This window comes from Anser brachyrhynchus (assembly GCF_964034855.1).
Source record: "Anser brachyrhynchus genome assembly, chromosome: 6".
NCBI classification, from domain to species: Eukaryota; Metazoa; Chordata; class Aves; order Anseriformes; family Anatidae; genus Anser; species Anser brachyrhynchus.
The window spans coordinates 34,531,253-34,551,481 of NC_137700.1; the positions used below are offsets into that span (position 1 = coordinate 34,531,253).

Genomic DNA, 20,229 nt, shown 5'->3' on the forward strand with positions numbered 1-20,229 from the left:
TGCCCGCGAGCAGTCCTTTCTGCCCCTACCAGCACAGGGACCACTCACTGAGCCGTCTGGGACGGTGACCTTAAATTGCTGTGCTGCCATCAAGGGCCAGCACTTGAATCCTACTGCATACTGAATAGAAGTTGCTAACCACTGGGGAGTCTTCAAATCACCTTGCTGGTCCTGAAAAACTATATCCCAGTATCGTTTCTGTGAGCTAACTAATCCACTGCAAGAATGGATTTAGCAAGACGATTTATCAGTGGAGATTTGCATCGGTACGTAATTGGTTAAGGATGTAAGCTGAAATTTAAATTTGTACTTAGATATGGGTTTTATTTAAAACAATATCCTACTTAGGATTACAGTAACATATTTTACAAATCATTCTTCAGAGCTCAAATGGCTATATTATATATGAAGAACGGATTCAGGAGGCTTCACAGTATTAGTGATTATCTTGTAATGTTTTCCAGATGGCAGAACGTGACGTAACCTATACTGTCCAGTTTCACCACACCACATATTCCGTCACACCCAATAAGTAACCAAGAGACTATTAGAAAATAACTTGTTAATTCAAATGTTCCTTACTACATTATGAAAACTGTAGATTAACAAATCACGTTGGTGAATACCAGAAGATTGATTGCTTCTCAAAGCTCTGCAAGAACTAGATATGCGACTTGGATTAACTAGCTCAAACTATGCTTTGGTGAATGAATTCCATTTTCCTAAGGGCTGTAAGGTAGTTTGCATCTGTTCAACTATAAATTTCTCTAGCGGCGCTCAGTAATTCCCATTCTTGTTCTTTGGAGAAGCAATGGGAATATTTATTGGTTGTTGTTTGCATTGATCTGAAACAACTACATTGCTAGTTGTGTGGGCATGGTGGCTAAATTCAACTTAATTGCAGCTTGCAGTTGCTCATAATTCTGCTGATGTTCATGCAATAATGTTGTTTACTAACTGGTGCTTTTATTAGGCTCACAGACCATCATTTGAATGCCAAACCCATCAAATTTAAGTAGGCACTTAGCTCAGGATTTTCTCAGCATTAATTGAAGGCGTCAGGGGTACTGCACTGGGACAGGTGCAGTCTTGCTGTGCAGAGGCAGGATTTGAGGAGTACAAGGGGAATGAAAGCTCCTGGTGCATCCTGACATCTAGCTGTGTAGATTTTCTCACTTGAACCCACATCCAAGAAGTCTTTAAGGGAGATTAGGACTGTGGTAGGAGGTTTCAATGCACTGGCAGTTGTCCTGTGGAGTGGGTTTTGTAGGCACTTCTTCAGGCTATCCTACCCTTTGATTAAGCCCAGGAAAAACGGGTTGCAGAGAAGAGTAAGAGATACATAAATACACGGTATTAACTAGCTTCTGGAAAGGATGAGAAAACTTCCTGAAATGGATTTAATATCTTGCAGTGGTCTCATCATCTAGGGAGCAGCTGCCCGTAGGCTGCCATCGGTAGGCCGCAGATCACTGATCTGGCACCTTCTGCTCTGTCTGTAGGCATTCAGGCAAGGAGGCCTGCAAAAGGAGCTGAAAAACACTCTGGAAAGAAGAGCAGCTTCTAACATAATCCTAGTTTCAATGGTTGTGCCATGCTTGCTTGTTTTACCCGATGACTTCCTCGTGTGGTTTTTATCACGCACGGCATTACTGGGCTGGTGGATGTTTTAATTTTTCCTTTATCGTGTCTCTGGGGAATTCCACAGTTCAGTACCAAAACATCCCCTTGTATGGGAGGAGGGAACGAGGAGAGGTTTGCATGGTGGACGTCTCATTTTACAGTTTCCTGATGATCTTCGGTTTGGCTGCCCGTAAGGAGCGTTTGTTGTTCACAGTCGCTCAGCCCAGGCTTCTTTATTGACTCAAGCTGTCTTTGCTGGATGCAGCATTGCTGGTGATGAATGTGCTTTGTCGTTCTGATTTGCATGCCTTGTCGTGTGAAACAAAATTAATGATGGTGGCTTTTGGAAATAGAAGAATAGCTGAGAGCTAATTTCATTTTTCATTTACTGTTCCTCCAAGTCCATGGGAAGGGCTGCAACGCTCGGTGTTACGTAGCCTCTTTGCCTCTTTCTCTGTGTCTTCTGCAAAGGCTGTGTAGAAAATGGGCTCTCCAGCGATTAGGACAGAGCAGAGGAAAAAGTCCTGAAAGGATGGCATTTTCACACCTTTCTTTCCCCAGTCCTTCTCCCTTTCCTCCCCTATTCCTCAGCAACTTTTCCTTCAGGTTTTCTCACACACAAAATCTTGCTAGCCTTCCGGATGTCCTCTTGTATCCTGATCTGCCAGATTCCTAGTTTCTCCTCTACCAAGCCAAGGTTTTCACCTTTTTGTGTAAGAATTGGTTGCTTCCTCCTCACCAGCTAAACCCTGTGTATGTAATACAAAGAAGAAATATCCATCACTTTGTCCCATTGGTAAGAAATAATGTACGGAGTCGCAGCAGCTTTGACGCCTGGAGAGGTTTCTGCTCAGAAAGCCAACCCACTGACCTGGGTTAAGACAATGGGAATGAATTTCAGCTTTTGGCTGTCTGAGAGAGCCCAGAGCTGGCAGAGAGGACTTTTTGTTCTGGAAGTGTAACATTTATAAGAGGCCTGAAAATCCTTTATTACAAGCAGCTTTCTGGCACTATGTGGTCTCTACTGTAAAAGCATTGAGTTTGTTGATGAAGGTGGGAGACATTACCTTGCAAGTTAGGAGCAGTGACCCTATATTTTAAAGAAATTGTATAAGGCAAGCCAAAATCCTGCCTCGAGGGATTTTTGGCATGACAGAGCACTGCTGTAAATGTAGATTTTGTTAGCTCAGTATGCACGCTGCAGGTCTCGTAGCCATATAGCTCAGCGGGCATACCACAGGTCTCGTAGCCATAAGCGCAAAAGGTCAGGGTTGTGTTTAGCCTGTAACTATCAAGTCTGTGATACACTATTAGTCATAGAAACTTGAGAATTTTGTTAAGATATTCCGAGGCTGATTTTGATATATTGGAACAGCTTTTAAAAATCCATCACAGCTTAAAGTGGCTGAGCCAGCATGAAAGGCAGTCGATTGAAACACAGTCTTTAAAAGATATTATTCCTCATGTGGTTTGTGATATTTACAATCTTCTGTTCATTGTGAGAGAAAATTTATCTGTAAGTGTAAAAACTGTCTGTCTAGAAGTAAATTATTTATGCATAATATAGTTAAAATATTTTCATGTAACTTTCCAGTTGCAGGAATAGCATGAGATCATTTTAGCAATATTAGTTTAAAAATTTTTTAGGTGCATATAAGATTTTTTTTAATGTTGCAGATCATTCTTTAAAATACTTAATTATTGCATTGATCTTCTCACCTCAGCCCTCAGTTTCTAATAAATTCTAGTTAGGCAATTTTTATATTATTCAGTAGTGCTTTAATCACTGTATTTTGTGGTTGTTTCCTTAGAACAGTGTTTATTTAAATCAGCTATGTCAAACAATTTTTATTGGAAAGATACACAGAAAACTATGAACCAGTCCTGCATAAATTGCTTATTTTCCTTAGTCACTTTTTCTGTTTAAAGGCGGAAGTTTTTATGAAGCAGTCAAGTGACAAATGGATGTATTAGTTGATACCCATCTGCTTGTTCTGTCCTGAAAAAGAGCCAAATTGCAGGGGACAGGGTGGGAGCAAAAGTGCATGGAATATATAGGTCTTCAGTGTCTAAACAAAAAAACAAAACAAAACAACAACAAAAAAAAACAAAACCAGAAACCCCATGATCTGTTTAGTCTCTTATGCTAATTGCAGAAAAAAATCTATATACATACATATGTATTTTTTCGTACAGAACTCAGAACAGATTACCAAATTGTATTGCCTAGCTTTTCCATGAGTAGTCGTTAAACTCGAGGCAATAACGAGCTGGCTGTCTTGCTCTGTGCAGAGAGTCCTGTGAGCTGGTTAGGTAGGGAATGACAGCTGCAGAAAGCAGCAGTGTGGATGGGACAAGCAAAATGGGTAATCGCTTTCATGAGTGTTATCTGTCATATTATTTATTGGCCAACATTAACATACTGTTGCACATCAGATAATTTTACTGTAATTAGATATTTTCTGATATATTAAACACATGCCTCACATTTGTTCTTATCAGTGTACTTCTGCTCTTGAAGGCACTTGCAAAAATATGCTATTTTTGTGCTTATACTCCAGACATGTTAAACACAGAAATTTAAATTAGTTCAAGTAGCTGTTATTTTCTGAGAGATAATGGCTTATTCTTATTTTAAATTCTTCTTTTCCATTCTTGTTTATATATTATATATATACAGAAGGAAAACATGTTTTGTCTGTGTCTCATCAAGAGGATTTGTTTCTTTTTTCCAATGGCACACAAACAAAACACATGATCTTCTAAAAGCAGGAGTTTGTTTTCCTGGCAAAGTAAGTCTCTTTGGGAAACTGGCAGGTCAAATTCATCATTGCTTGCAAGCTAAACATATATAACACAAAAGCTATTTAGGCATGCCTGAATTCCACAATGTTATTTTGAGTTATTTTTCAGAGCACTTACAGGGGGAAAAAAAAAAAAAAAGACATTTTTTTTTAATGTTCAGCAATTTATTTTTTTATTTTTAACCAGGCTTAGAAATAACAAATTCATTTAAATTTGCAAAGACAAATATTTTAAATAAGAGGGAATGTACGTTTGGGAAAAAATGTTGTGGAATAATTCTAATTTCAACTGCTGATTTAATAAGGGGTTTTATTCTGTTCTATACTGATACTTTGTCAAATGTGGCTAGCTAATTAATACCAAATAATACGTGTCCTTTCAGTAACTGTATGTAGATTATTTTTACCCTTTGATTTCTTGAAACTTATGTTATCATTATTTATTACCTTGGAATCCTACTATACATGAAGGGTTGGAAAGTTAAATATTAGTTATTTATGAAGTTTATGAAGGTTGTCAGTAGAATTTTCTTTTAGTAAGTATTTAGAGTAAAATACAAATGGTTGATTATTTTTTTCTTGTATGCTTTTAAAAATCATTCTTCGACTCTTTTTGGTGAAAATGTATGCAGCCATGTGTTCTAGTCACAATGCAGAATTCCTAAAATGATTGCAACTTCAGAGGGCATTTTTAGAACTTAGTTTCTGTTTTCTTGTTTTTTCTTTATTTTTCCTGGGTTTGGGATTTCTTTATTCAAAAAATCTAGTGTGCACTTGTTTTATAGAATCCAGAAATAAAACATCCCATTTTTAAATAAAACAAAAAATTTTTCTTGAAAAGGGGCTTCCTATGTAAGATAGCCCTAAAAGGAAAACAAACAAACAAACAAAAAACACCTTTGTTCTACTGTTTTGAAAAGAACTCTGTCTCAGCTAAAAAGCATAGCTGCTTTCTACTGATGAAATTGAATATATCAGAAGCTGGCGTATTTAATTGTGTTATGAAATTCTGAAATTATGCAATAGAAAAAGAGTGGGTCTAATACTTGGTTGCTGAAAGGAAATTATTATTAATTAATAGCATCTAGTTATTATCTTATCGTCAACGCATTTACTATATGTATATTTTAACCTGTGGGCTGTAACAAAATGTTAACTTACAGACTATTCTTGCCTTAAGTTCAAGCACCTTGTTCCCTTTCAAAAGATAAACTTTCAATAGGCCAGCGCTTATCTGCCTGGCTTCCTGGCTGGCTGAGATTTAAGCTATACTGGCTCGAACAACGCACGCAGTCGAACCTTGCTAACCTATGTGAGTGCTCAGCAAGAACATGGGGAATTGCTGAATTCTTATCAGTAAGAGGAAAAACTCAAAAGCAAAGATAATGAATCAGAAAAGGTAGCGTATTCATTTAACATGATATGGGTTTATAATAATTACTTCAAGTAAAATTTAATAGTTAATATTTCTTTTATAAGTTCATAAAAATGAAGAGGACATCTTACTGCTATGTGTGGCTACTAGATCTTCTGTGAGAAGTATTTATGTTTATAATGTGTAATATTGTGGAGATTAGCAAAAGGCAGATGAAGGTCTCTTTTTTTTTTTTTTTAAATTCTTGCTGTGAGTGTAATGCTGGTGGTCTTTGTAAGGAAAAGATCTACTTCTGTTGAAAGGATAATGCACAGAAACAAGAGAAAGGACCTCAAGGTAGGATTTATTTTTCTTGTTCCTATTGCCCTTGACAAACGTGTTTTTTTCTCAAACTTGGTTCAGAGAAGTTGTTCTCAAATATGTTGCAGCAGATTCAGATGCCATTATATGAAGTGCTTAATATGGTCTGCAAAACAAGTAACTCTGTGATAACTGTGCAAGTGTTCTCTGCTGCTCTCAGACGGTCTATTTTTGACCTGGAGACCAGTATCGAGTCCTGGATTTTGTCAGGTCAGGGGGTGGACTCCAAAGACTTTATCTCTTTTTTTTTCCTTTTGTTGACAACATATCCTTATCCTTCCTGGGTCCTGGAGTGACTGCTTGATAGTGTTGGTATTTAAAATACCTAGATAGGAGAAGTCATGGAAATTCCTTTTCTATTTTTAAGGATGCTCATTAAAGTTGCTAGCAAGGCTCAGTCAGACACAGGGGTATGGGACAAGACTGGGGAAGAACACTATCAGAGAGACCAGGAATTCGTAGAAAACCGTGTCACCTTCAAGATAGCTTTGTTAGAGAGATGTATGAAATGCATAAATTAGGGTTAAATAAGCATAAACAAATTGCAGATATTAACTATTATATATACATCTTCATTTATTTATTTTTAGCAGGTAAACTTTTAGAAAAAGTATTTTTTTTCTGGTGCCTTTGGGAATTTTTTGATTAAATGATTTTTTTTTGTTTTTAAAGAACGTTACACTTATTTAAGAAACAGTTATTCATGTGCTTTTTTAGATTTACTCTTAGATAAGCAGCTGACACTCAATTATACACATAATATAAAGAAAAATAATATATACACAATATGTAATATAATAATATACAATATATGTAGTTATATATATAAATATTATAAAGGAAAATTAAGAACAGAGGGGGGATGTCAAATTCTGTGCGAAGTATTCAAACCGTGAAGAGGTGCGTGGTCTTTGGAGTCTGGCAGTAGCCAGATTCATTCACGTCCTTAAATTGATTTTTGCTTTAACTGCTTAATGTTTTATCTTGACACTTCCCCTCTGCCCCAAATTTGTGGACCTTGCAATGTCAAAAGAGCAAAGCAGTTTAACAGTAGTTACTACTCTGTCTGTGTTCGTGGGCTAATAATGCAGAATTGCATAACTAACAAAGTGTAGGCTTTAATTGGCTTCATTTGTATTGAATTTAAAACGAGAAGAAATTAATGTGAACAAATTAACTATGAAAATTTAAGAAATCTGCAGAAATAATGCACAATTTAGTAGGAGAAATTATGAGTAATGACTTCAAAAAACACATACAACTATTTCAGAGTTGTGCATAGCTTTCTATTAGAGCAACACTTAGGGTAAATATGATTGATAGCTTTGTCAAAATGGTAATTTTCTCTCTGTTTTCAGTCTTTTTCGTATAGTAACAACTTTTATTGGGGAGGGAGAAGTCAAAAGGAAAGAGAAGAATTAATTTATTCAATAGAGGCGTTTAACTAGTAAATGGTTCCCTACCTAAAAACACGTTTGCAAAATTTAAGCAGGACTTTGGAGGATGAAGTGAAAATGCTTGAATTTGCGTATGTATTATCAAAAAAAAGAATGTTCTTTTGTGTAGTCAGGCAGTGTGTAAAAATGCACTTATTAAAATTTTTAAGGTGATTCTCTTTCTTCAGCTTAATCATACTGCGTGAAATGAGTATTTTTTTCTCATGCAAACCTGAAATTTTCATTTTGTTCAGTGGTTACTGAGGTTTTTTGTGCCACCTAAAGTGGTATTTTTATGCCTACTGACATGAACTATCATTGTGTTATCAGCAATGGTGGTGAATTATACCTGAAAAAATTAATTGGATAAATAATATGCATTTGAGCTTGCATTAGTGTAACCTGGCACAAGATAGTATTTAACATATGTATCTGTATCATCTCGGGCAGCGGGTGCAAAGCTCTGCATGAGGAGTAAATACTGCCTCGGACAAAGAAAAACTGTGGAATTCTTTCATCTTTCAATATAAATTCTTGGTTGGTGACAGCAGCGTCGCCCCACTGGCAGTTTGTGCAGTGCAGCAGCTCATTTATGAGGTCTCCCCTGGATATCGTCAAGGCGTTAACTGCTGCCTGCTTCGGTTTCAGTGGTTTGCAGCGTCTCTCTCACATGGTTTAGTGTAAACGGGTTTTAAAAGGCTGGAAATAATTTTGTGAAATCTGTCAAAAGAATACTCAGAATATTTCTGTAGCAAATAAAAACAAGTGCTGCGTGTTGGTACTGAGTAAGATTAAAAAGTAGTAAGAAGAGCTGAAGATATTCCTTGATTTTAGTACTTATTCAAATCAGTATAGACAATTTCTCAGTTACCAACTCATTTGAAAAACAGGAATTATTTTAAAACCACAGAATAAATCTTAGCCTAATCACCCCCTTGTTGTTCCTGGAAGGACAAAGCTCTTCGTATCATTCAGGAAAATGTTGACACTCTATCCCATGAATTACTATTCTGATAAATTGTTTCTGTTGCAGTCCTCCCTGTTAGCATTACGCCTGTATTAAATACAAGCAGTCCTACTTGTTTTGTTAAATAAAACAATCAGGATCATGCAGCTTGGTCAGTACTTGTCTTGGGAGTTTGTAAGTCTGGCTACGTAAATTTAAGTGCTCTTGTAAAAAGTGTGTGAATTTAACAGCATAGGCTGCTCTGAAGTACTCTCCGATTGTATGGATTTTAAGCATAGATTAATCCCCAGTGATTCCCAGGGCTAGATAAGTAAATATGAGAACATTTACCTGTTAAAAAGCGTATGATCTGTTATACAGTGGATAGCATGTTGGTTTTGGATCTGTAGACTTGCCATATGGAGGGAATTCATCTTCTCTTAGTGTCATTCATCTGTCTTGAAAAATCTCTCTCTCTCTGAAAGTGTAGGGGAGAACTGAAAAAGCAGAAAAAAAAGAAATACATTGCAGAATGAGCTTCTTTGGTCCCAGTCAGATCCTCTGTGCTTTTCCAGTTAGAGTTGGGATTTCTTCCTTAAATGACCTATCTTCGAGGATTTAAAAAGTCTCTATTTCTGTAGGAGACATAGCTTAACCTTTGCAACACCTTGCATTTTGTATGTTAAAACTTGTCATGGTGACTTTTTACATTTACCAAAACCGCAGCTCTCAGGCTTTTCATGTATCACGCAGATACCACGGGTCAGCAGGGCATTAGAGCTGTGCTGAACGCAATCGGTTCCTTGAGTAGTATCTGGCTGTCCTTTCGCTCAGAGTTACTGTTCTAACACAATGAGCCGCAATTTTCTGTCTTGACTTTAGCTGGAGTGAAAGCTATAGCATAGCAGCGGCGTTGTGGGTTTTTGTAGCAGATTTTCCTCAGTGTGGTTTAAATATAATGTTTCTTGGTAAGTGGAATGGCAAAGGAAATCTAGCGGTCATGTTGCTGATGCAGCAATGTGTATCAAAGACCGGAATTGCTAAACTGTGAGCTAAACTTCCCAATTGTGCCATGACCCGCTGCAGATAGCACTTAAGCAAGCGTGAGAAGGAGTTTAGCTGTAAGCTACTCATTTGTACAATATATCAAATGTCTCCTTGTTGGGACAGGTGAGGATTATTTATATTTTAAAAATACTCCGAAGTCGTTGTTGAGGCATACTAATAAAATCAGGAAATAATGACCTTCCTTCGGAATAATTTGCTCTGGAATGGTTCTTTACAGGTACCTTTCTTCCCACTGCATATATGTTATAGGCATATAACTAATCAAATTATGCAGTGTAAGAAATCTTAGTACACCAATAATATCTTCTGTCTTGTTACCTGCAAAGAGTAGCAGGGAGCATGAATTTTTTTCTTTCCAGGAACATGCAAATACATTTTATATTCCCTGCTCTCTCTTCATCATATTTCAGAGTGTGGCTGTAAAAAAATTACATTTTTAGAGACTCCTGTTCAGCTCTGACAATCATGCTTGCACACAAAGATGCAAAAACCATTGTTTGTTATTCCTAAGTACTGCTGTAGCCTGAAGTTTTTCTTTTCAGCATTAACAGTTCTTTCTCTGATTCTTGCTTGAGGAAATGTGTCAGGGAATCCCATGCTGATATCTAAGCATAATAAATGCTAATGTCCAATATTAAGCTTTGTTAAACAATCCATAGAATCTGTAAATACTGAATTCCTAATGTAATTAATAAAGGTCAAATAGAAATTTTGGCTTCATTGGGCAGGAAAATAATCCTGTTGCATCTAGTTTCAAATCTTCCTGTATGAATAACTGATGTGGGATAGTTTGAAGCCCAAGCCTAACAAATTCTTGTCAATGGACTTTAAGTCCTAGAGCTATGATATTCATGGAAATTCGTTTACATTAACATTTTGGGCTTAAGAGAGAAACAAAACAAAAATAACCTGAAAAGAGTCCAGGGAGGTGTTGGTAACCTTGGCCCCCTTAAGAGCCCTTGGAATTAGTGATTTTTCCTTCGTAGCACAATTGAGACACAAAACCACTGTTTTCTTTAACAAGAATGCTTGGACGCCCTCCAATCAAGTGTGAACAAAGAGTTGTCTGTCAGGGTCCCAGGAGCCCCACATCTGCTTTTTAAAACAGGATGTGGGGAAGGGTAAAAATCCACTACATCTGTGACGCTAACATGGTTTGGAGAACACCTGGAATTACCAGACCCAGCATTTGACGCTTCCCTCTGGAGCTCATTTCTGACAGATTAAATGCTTTAGGGGCCAGGTTCCTGAGTTGTGTGGGAGCACGGTGCTGGGACACATTTTCCACTGGAGGACCTGGCCCCTAAAATCTGAACCTAGTAATTCTCCTTTAGAAAATAATAAAATCATTTCAACAAATAATTTCTGTTTTTATTTTATTTTTAAGTTACCAAAAAAAAAAGTAATTTTTAGTTCCTTTCAGTATCCACTCAAAATTTTGTAAGGAAGTGCATTATTATTTATGCCTTTATTTTTGTAAATTAACTTCTTGTTAAGCTGATTTCACTAGTATGATTGTCCAGTAAGATAGAGAATGTAGAACACAAAAACAGGTTGTGTAACAGGTTCATTCTGTGCCTGAAGGGGCACAGATAGCTGAGCGTTTTAAGTAGAACCTAAAAATGTTCCCACTGATCAACGTGAAGTGAAAACAGCCCAGGTATGTCACACTATCAACCAGCTTTTAGCAGAATGTAATTCACCACTTACTCAGGTCATTGGCTAACTAATAAAAAGGAGAATAAGCATTTTGGTGGGCAGTTTGTGGAAGGAAAATTGTTTCTTGACTTTTCTTTTTGATTATTCATCTATCTCGTTTTCAACTAAAGATGTCGTCACTTGGTGAATTTTGTCAACAATTTCAAAGAAGTTTCATTTGTTCAGAGTTTTGTTCTGTCACTGCATGTCATGTCAAAACGATTTGTTGGGTGTCTTTGTTTGCAGTGGGGAAACAATGGTGGGCTACCATGTGCTGACTCTAAAACTCATAGAAATCAGGAACAGCAATAATAAAAATGTGTCTAGGCATGGTATAAAAGTTCTGCTTTCTATTTTAAAAAAGTATTTGAAGCGGTGGCCCAATTAGCTGCGTATTAATATGTGTAGTAGAAATAAAGATAGAAATAAAGATTGTTCAAAATACATTTTGTAATATATTTTAGAAAGTAGCTGTAGAAAAAAAATTTAATTACTGTCATCTATATTTCTGGAATTTTAAACCTCACAGGAGAGCTCTGTAGTGGGAAGGTTGACAGACGGATTTGTAATTATATGTTCTTGAAACTAGTAGGTGAGTATGGTAACGACCGCCTTGTGTGTTCACTCATCATTTGTGATAGCACGACTGAGCGTTTCAAACTGAATTTTCAAAGCATTTGATGTTTTCAATACTGAAATAAATTGCGTATTTTGGAGGATATGCAGTGCAGATGAAGAGGCAGCTGAGTGCTTTAATTCTTGTTTTGTTTTTATGGCAAATAGCGAAAGTTGAGGATGTTCATGGGTTGTTTTCTTTGTTTGTTCTGGTCAGCCGAAGTTCTGCTGTTTTCTCAGGAGCACTGGTTTGAATGATATGAACTTGTAAAATATGATTCTTTCAGAAGTAATCCTCAATTACTAAGAAGGATGATTGTTTCATCTCTTACAAAACTGTCTCCTTAGAAAGTCTTTAAATTGCAACAAACTAAAATAGAGCTAATGTCAGCGGGGTTGGTTACATCCTTTTTAAGAGAGAAGTCTTTGAAATACTGAAAATGTAGCACTGGATATATCTACTTCATAATTTCAAACAAAGATAAAACTGAATAGTTACTTTAAATTTAACAAACAGAGAATGTTTTAAATGGAAAAGATTCTGAAATTAGGTGGTGGGAGGAAAATCCTGGTGACAAGAACTTTTAATCTGGATCACAGGTTCTCTTCAATTTCTTCTGTCAGTCGTAAAGCTGTGTAATCCTCCATAATCTAAAACAGGGTATGCGCTGTATTTTTTTTTCTCCTGTGAAATAAAGTATCTGCTAAAGGAGGGGAAGAAAAAAAAAAAAAAAGAGTAACGGTTAAACGAACTGCATGTAACAGAAATTTTCCCAGTTACTTGGGAAACAGTAATCATATTTGCTATAACTTAAAGCTATTTTCCGTTGCTGTACGGCTGGCAATCCGTTAACCCTTAGAGAAATCTGAATTTCTGTATTGCTCTTCTGGGGCATTCGAGTTGCACGCTGTTAGAAGCCTCTGCTCTGTTGGCTTGCTGGAAAAAGTCACAGTGAACATTTCTGTGGATGTGGGCTGTTAGAGTGGAAACATCTTGCATAATATAAAAGCCATCTCATTATTTGTGAGCAAAAGGAAATTGTTTATGTTAAAAATTGTTTTTGAAAAATAGTAACCTCTAGTGCCAAGCTTCAGTTGGCAATTTTAAATCCTTTTCAGTCAAAGTTTATATTTCCAAAGTAATTTTTCAAGCAACTTTTAAGTACATTTCTGTACTCCTGAGAGGCAGAGTGTAACAAAAGTATGGGAAAGATGAAAGACCAAGAATGGGGTAAGCAAAAACAATGAATCACTCAAACAAGGCATTTCATGAATATGTGAGGGTGGTTACAGTGTTACATAATTTCTGTTTCTTTGAAGTTAAAATATTAATATTAATGCTGGCAATGAAGGAAATTTTCCTGAAATCCTCACTGTACTCAGTAAGCAGCGTTCTGTGCTGTCCAAAGGGTACAGAGAACAAATGCAAAAGCGTTTTGATGTTATAATTAAATGTCAGTATACTACAGCCGTTGGAAGAATGTGAGCCTTTCATGTCAGTTCTTTGATGCATTTGTCATTTTGGGGTATATACAAAAGGTATATTACATAAATATTGTTAATTATAATCAATCCACATACTATAATACACAAGTCAACCGATTAAATCTTACTGCATTTTAATGTTGCATTTAAAATTTTGAAATGATCGAAACTTAATTTTTTCTTTTGCATGAGTTAGAGTTCTAGAAAGGGCTTCATTTTTTCATCTATAAAGCCATCTCTATCCTTTATGGAATCATTTTTGTTGTTTTAGTTCAGGGAAGGTGTTCTCCACATGAAAATATGGTAGTCTTTTACATACCCTTTAATACCAAATGGAAATACAAAGCTGTCACGTACATCAGGAATCCCTTCCGTACATCATACAATCTCATCTTTCTTCTGTAGATGATGATGATTATTTTTTTTCTTGGAGATTATGGTTTTTGGATTTTGAGACTTGAACCTAATTGGCTGCTCTGAAAAAAAATAGACTTTGTCTCGGATTCCTGTTGATTTTTATATCCAAACAGATTTTTATTTATTTTATTTTATTTTCCCTGGGATATGTAGGACCAAAATATTTGGGAAATATCTGGTTATCTGTGAAGATTAATGACTGGCATAGAGGGAGGCTGAAATTACAGATAATGCAATAATCTGCTATTATAATGCAATAACTGAAAGTGTAAGAACTAAGTGAAAGCGTGAGGCTGTGGACGCCCTTTCCCACGGTATTCAGGGCAGGAGAGATCTGTCGGCGCTGGAAAAAAGCACGGGCGCTTGGAATCAACCTGCCGTGTTACCCACCTTGCCATGGATGTGCTGCGTTGTCACTCGTGGGGCCGGCTGCCAGCCAGGAGGGTGGGCAGCCAGCCCAGGGCACGCAGGGCTGCCGGTGCCGCATGCCCGCAGCCTCATGGCCAGTGCTCCTGGGCTCGCTATCGCCTGGGCTGCGGGACGGCTGAGGGGTCTCGGTGCCGTTGTGCAGATCCGAGAGAAGTGCTTGCCTCTACCTCAAAGACTTTGTTAAGGATTAGAGGGGTTTTAACAAGGATTGTGTGGTTTCATTGCTCCGGGTGTTGGAAAATGTGGTCCTGGATTAAGCGGGTAGAGTTTACAGTCCGGCTTGAAAGATGAGCTACAAGAGGTTCCCATAATAGTGGGAATTAAGTAATGCGAGTTGAGGCACAACAGAGGAGACAATACACATGGAGAGAACAAAGGAAAGGAGGAACACGGCCAAGTGAAACAGCCACGCAGAGAAGTTCTGAGCATGCTCGGATTGCCTCGAGACAACAGCAAAAAATTTAATAGTAATTTGTCAATATATATCTGGCTACTGGTAAAGCTATACAATATGTTGCATCCATTTTCATTAATGTATTGATTAAAAATAGAACATATTACTCTCCCTCATGTGAATGAACTGGGATACTCCCTGAGTGCAGTTTAAAAGATCAGTATTATAATTTAAACCATAGAAAACACAGGTGCAGGGAACATAAATAAGATTACACATGCTTTAGCCCTTCCATATCATGAACTCTTTAATTATCCTTCTCTGCTTGTAACTGAATATAGGCAAACCAGGCTTGTGTTTATGGAGAGCAATGGGTGATATTTCTTATGAGATGCCTTGATGAGATTGCTGTATCATCTGACGCTCTTGACCAAAAGTCATTTTCTTACCTTCTAGCCTGTCAAGAACAGGAGACTTTTTTTTTTTTTTTTTTTTTTACATCCTGATGACAGATGAGACTAGTGTGCTGCACATGGGAATCTTCTTTGTGTAAGAGGTAATGAATGAGTTTTATAGCAGAGGGTTAAGAAGGCTTGCTTTTTTATTTTCTTTTGTAAATGGGCATGAAGAACATTGATGTGGGGATCATTAATGGTAATAGTCGACTCTAAGGAAAAATCACCTGTTTGAATGCTTCTTGGTGTTGGGGGTAGGGAAAGACCTTTTGTGTTCTAGGCACAGCTTTGAGGGTAAAGCCCTGTTGATGGTGTCTGAATTTGAGCGTGTTTGGTGACTCCTGCAGAGGAAACTGATAGGTCTGGTCTGGGTTCCTAGTGAATAAGCATCTGTATCACAAAGCCTGGTTGTTGGCCTCAACAAAGGCAGACCAAATTCCCTGAACCTCTAGAAGGAGTCAACATTCTGCATCGTATGGGAGCTGCTTGGATTTACGTTTCCATTCCTGGCTGTGTTGCTGCGGTTTGCTGCAGCAGTAGCATTCAAGGGGCCAGGCTCACCGTACTTCCCAGTAGACTGAGGCCCTCTCTGTTTCAGTCTTTCAGGATGACAAAGGTTTCAGTAGCTTCCTCAAGATGCTAAAATGGTCGTGTTTTGTTCTGATCTGGCACATCTCGGTCTGTCGCATTCTCATTTGGGGGTTCTCTGTAATTCATGTAGAAAGTGCTAGAACGGAAATATGAAAGAGCTATAAGGGATGAAACCCTGCTGAAAACCACTGGGCTTCCAAAGTCAGTTGCTGAATTGCAGTCGTCTTGCTTATTACTAGTTGAGTGGCATCTAAGAAAAATAACGTAGACCTGTAATCCAAAAAAAGAAGAGAAACGTTATAATTTCTGCAACTTAACTAGGTGGAAGCAACTTACATGCTTTTATATACTTTTTTTTTTTTTTGATTTGGGGAAGAGCTACGTTTGCTCAGGCTGGTGCTGGGATGGAGAGAGAAAGGGCCGTAAAGAGGTCACCAAGCTGTCGGAAGAATTAGGGCAACGTGGCTGCAGTCAGCGGACTTGTCGCTTTAGGGGCGTTGGAGTGACAAAGTGGCTGGTTGATTTCTCTGGACTCCAAGGATGAACTTAAAGGTGAATATAATGTGTCATGTCGTTTACATAACTTACCTATCAGTAACACTTCTATATTGTCAAATGTGTGTGTTATATATAATCTCTGCCAAAAGGATCAGGTTCAAAGGATAAACTCTGGCAGTGATGTGGACTCAATTTGACCTTGTAAAGAAGGTAGTCCCTTCTCCTTGGTTGTACCGTTTTTCATAAAAGAGAAAACGAATGTCTACATGAGCTGTTTCTTCTTCCACCACACAGGCTATGCAGGACTTCTAAGAAGAGAGCATATCTGCTTATAGCCCTTGGGTTAAGCTTTTGACAAGAAGCCATTCTGTTTTTTTTGTTCATAAATATTTTCTGTTAAAAACATGATTCATGGTTGGCGTAAATGGCTGGAATAACAACGACTTGGGTTACTGTTGATGGTCAGCAATGTCTTTAAGTGTCTCTCCTCACCAGACTTGAGAGGAACGGTGTGTCCTGTCTCCCTGCTGTCAGCCCTTGCAGCCTGGATGTGTCAGCACAATGCCACTGGCAGATGGAAAAGTTGCAGTAAATACGCACAGTTATGGTTTAAGCGAAAAAGCTGTGGGAAAGGAAATACATTAATCCACTGCGGCTGTTTTTTCTTTTAAGTAAGCCTCTGTAATAAATCGTGAGTTTTTCCTGGACTTATCCTTTATATTTCTAGATTCCTTTCTTGAGTGGGGAAGGGAGTGGAATAGAAATCGAACTGAAGCATACAAATTATTAAAATACAGAAGCAACTGAAAATTAAATTAGGTCGTGCGTGTGGAAAGAAATCCTCTCCCATATGGTCTCTTTTTTGAACACACTTCAGGAAATCCTGGTCTTGCAGATCATAAAATACGCCCTGTTTGTACAAGTGTGTCGTTTGTTTAGGTGGTGTTGTGGGGGCAATGCTTAGGGGGTGCTTTAAAACCAGAAAGAAATGGATCCCTGAAGCTGAGAAGAGTTAAACCTGATGAGCAATTGAGTATAGGCTTCTCTTTGAAAGTAAACTAAACATTCAGCTTTTTAACTCTTCAGACACTTTCTTCCTACATAATCAGGAATTTCATGTCTGATCCTCTTTGATTTTTGCAATTTTCAGAACATTTTGCATATTTTTATGGTGGCTAAAAAGGTGAAGATATTGAAGGTGTTGCAAAACACTTTTAAAAATTCAAAGCAATTAATATGATTTTAAAATATATTTCTTTCTCAGATGCCTAATTTGTGTTTTTAATCTTATGTCATCATTTCGCTGTTTTCCCAGTTGTTATAATTTTTATATCATAGAAGGACCGGATAGCCTAAGAAGGAAATTTCATATGCCAGAAAGATGTCGAGAAAAATCATGCATTATTTTTCCCCTTTCTCCTTCTTCCCCAGTAGGAAATCACCTTTGGGCTACACAAGAACCTTATTCCTTTTAAAAATACTGTGACCTATGCCTAGTGCAGCAGCGATGCGGGATGCCTGCCCTTCCAGTGTAGCATCTCCATAGGGCTGTTCCATGTACCCATAGGGTTACGAGGAGGGCTTTAGCCTCCTGCTCTCCGCGGATGATACCACAGCTGCTGCTGTGGCGCAGCTAATTCCCCTTTTTGATGTTCATGTGGGTGTTGCTGCAAGGGCTGGTGACAAGTGGCTGTACGCTGAGGACACGGGGAGCAGGAGCCTGAACTTTTTCTGCAGAGATGTTGTTAAAATTGAATAAAATCCCTGCTCCAAGATGGGGTAAGAATGACAGAGTCTGCACACGAAGCTGAGCTCAGAAATGGGCACAGATCCAAGCCTAGAGTATCTGCACGCGGTGCCAGTTGCTTTTGGTCCTTGTCGGGATAGACGAAGCCATGGCAGAGCTCCGTGTTGCTACGTCTGGACCCATTTCTTGTGCTCCAGCCAGTTTATTTTAAGCTAGCCTGAAATATCTCTATGCTGTACCATAGTGGGTAATGTATGCAAAGTCATGGATTTCAGTGGTATCAGTTCCAGAATAACTGTTCTGTCACATGGAAACCTTACAGGGAAAAAAAAAAAGGATAAATAAAAGTAAACGGCGTGAAACTCTAACAAAATTGTTGCTGACCCTTAAATATCCGTCTCTTGCTTTTCAGAAAGTTTGTGGAAACTGGAAATACTCTAGGAAAAGGTGGCCAGCTAAGGACACTTGGCTGAATTAAATCATGGCTTGTGTAGGCTCTGTTCTGTCAGTAATTTCATATCCTCCGAAGAGCTTGTTGATCTTCTTACAAGGGCTTGATGTGAGCAAAGTCAGGGCAGAAGCTGATGCGAAATATGTGTTACACGGCCAAGTCATGCACAACGAAACCGGTAAACCCACGTGTAACATGTATTTGAGCTGCGGGTGCCCGCTCGTTGGCTAAGTGTTATTTTTGTCAGGGCTGTCATGTCGAGCTGTACTTATCTACGCGCAGTCAGTTTTGTCCACATTCTGGGGGGTCTCCACCACAGAAAACCCAAGGAAAATGTGTAAATATTGCTTTAATGAACAACTGGCACTCAGAAAAACTGTAGCAGAACTTTTTTTTTTTTTTTCCTAAAAACCACAAAACGTCACTGAAGTGCATTGTGAGCAGGATAGCTTCAAGTTCAGCTCTCAAAGCAGCTTTTGTTCTTGGAGAAAAATGCCTTCCTGAGGAAAACTGCGCGCTGCCAGCGCTAGCTCTAATGTGGACGGGGCACCTCATTCCTTCGTGAAGGAGATATTGTAGCTATGTAAACAGGAGGAAATGCAGATGTTTTCCTTGTTCAGCTCCGCTGCTCAGATAACGCCGCGCTGTGCACCATGTGTGCCCCGTGCCGTGTGGATCCTGCAGTCCTCGGAGGGGCTTGGTTTAAACATGCCCTACAACATTGCTGAGCTCTGAGGATGTGGATAGCCGCCCCAGCCATTCTCCTTCATGCGTCTTTTCTGATGTTTTACCTGTGCCAACCACAGAAGTATCTTAGGGGTTAAACTTTCAGACTGATTTCCCTTGCTGCTTGTCTTCTAATGCAGATTATATTATTTTTTTCTTGCGGGAGCTGTTCATTCACTTTTAGGCAAGAACCCCACAATTTCTTGTTAGCAAGAAGGCTACAATCTAAAGTTTCATCGATGTTTTTGCAACTGTCTGCCCCCGTGCATTCTGAGCTACAAAACTGGGAACTCTTCTAGTCCTCAAGCCAACGGGTTGCTTTTCTTCTGCAGTGTTTAACTGTTCTGCTGCTCGTCAAAGTGAGATATCCCAGATGTCCCCCCCGCCAGAATAGGAGAGAAGTCTCCTTGACTTCAATGAAACAGACTCCAGTTTCTCTCAAGAAGCAGCCCAATATTTGGGTTTGGCAATAAACCTTGATTCTGGTCTTCTGTCAGTGCTCCACGAGCAGCATACATTATACCTCACAGAAACGTGTCCTGGCATACACGGAGACTGAGGGGCGAGAGAATACCATGCTTATGAAGCTATTTCAGCCTAAAGAGAACACCTTCCTCAGGTTGGGGAATTAAATACTTAACTTCTGTTGAATTTTGGAAAATAAGCTTCAACATAACCACTTAAAAACATTTTTAAATACCTTTTGTTGCGTCAGAGGAAGGGAGCGTAGCAATCTTATACCAGCTGTCTTTTTGATAAATGACCCTACATAGACTAGCAGAGGCTGCGACATTCCTCTTACCCCCTCTTGATAATCTGAAAATCTTCTGTGCTGGAGTGCCTGCTCCAGGGCAGTAATGTAGGAACGTCAGATAAATTCTGTCTTTCATTCCCTGGGGCATACGCTAGCCAGTAAGTTATACAGCAAGCTAAAAAGGGTGCACCAAAACCCAATGTGATGTCTTCCCTAGGAATCAGAAAATTAGGAATATATAAATGGCAGTGCAAAAAGATATTGATGACTAGAAGAAATGAGACTGGCTCACGACATGATCCCTTTAAGAAGGAAATACACTAATCTTCAGAAAATATATTGTAAGCCCATTACTTA

General features: G+C 38.4%; 1 protein-coding gene across 14 annotated transcripts in view; it reads left to right on the forward strand.

Annotated features, from left to right (window-relative positions):
* RBM20 (RNA binding motif protein 20) overlaps positions 1 to 20,229 on the forward strand; it is a gene marked incomplete at its 5' end in the record, with an annotated part of 125,285 nt that overhangs the window by 42,141 nt on the left and 62,915 nt on the right. For 4 of the 14 annotated variants that reach the window (XM_080597382.1, XM_080597383.1, XM_080597384.1 and 1 more), the window contains one exon: positions 2,365 to 5,826. The exons of 9 other annotated variants lie outside the window; for them this stretch is intronic. In XM_080597382.1, coding sequence (XP_080453508.1) covers positions 5,813 to 5,826 — 14 coding nt within the window. Of the gene's footprint in view, positions 1 to 2,364; positions 6,139 to 20,229 lie in introns of those variants that run through there. One more of the 14 variants, XM_080597386.1, reaches the window with a different exon arrangement.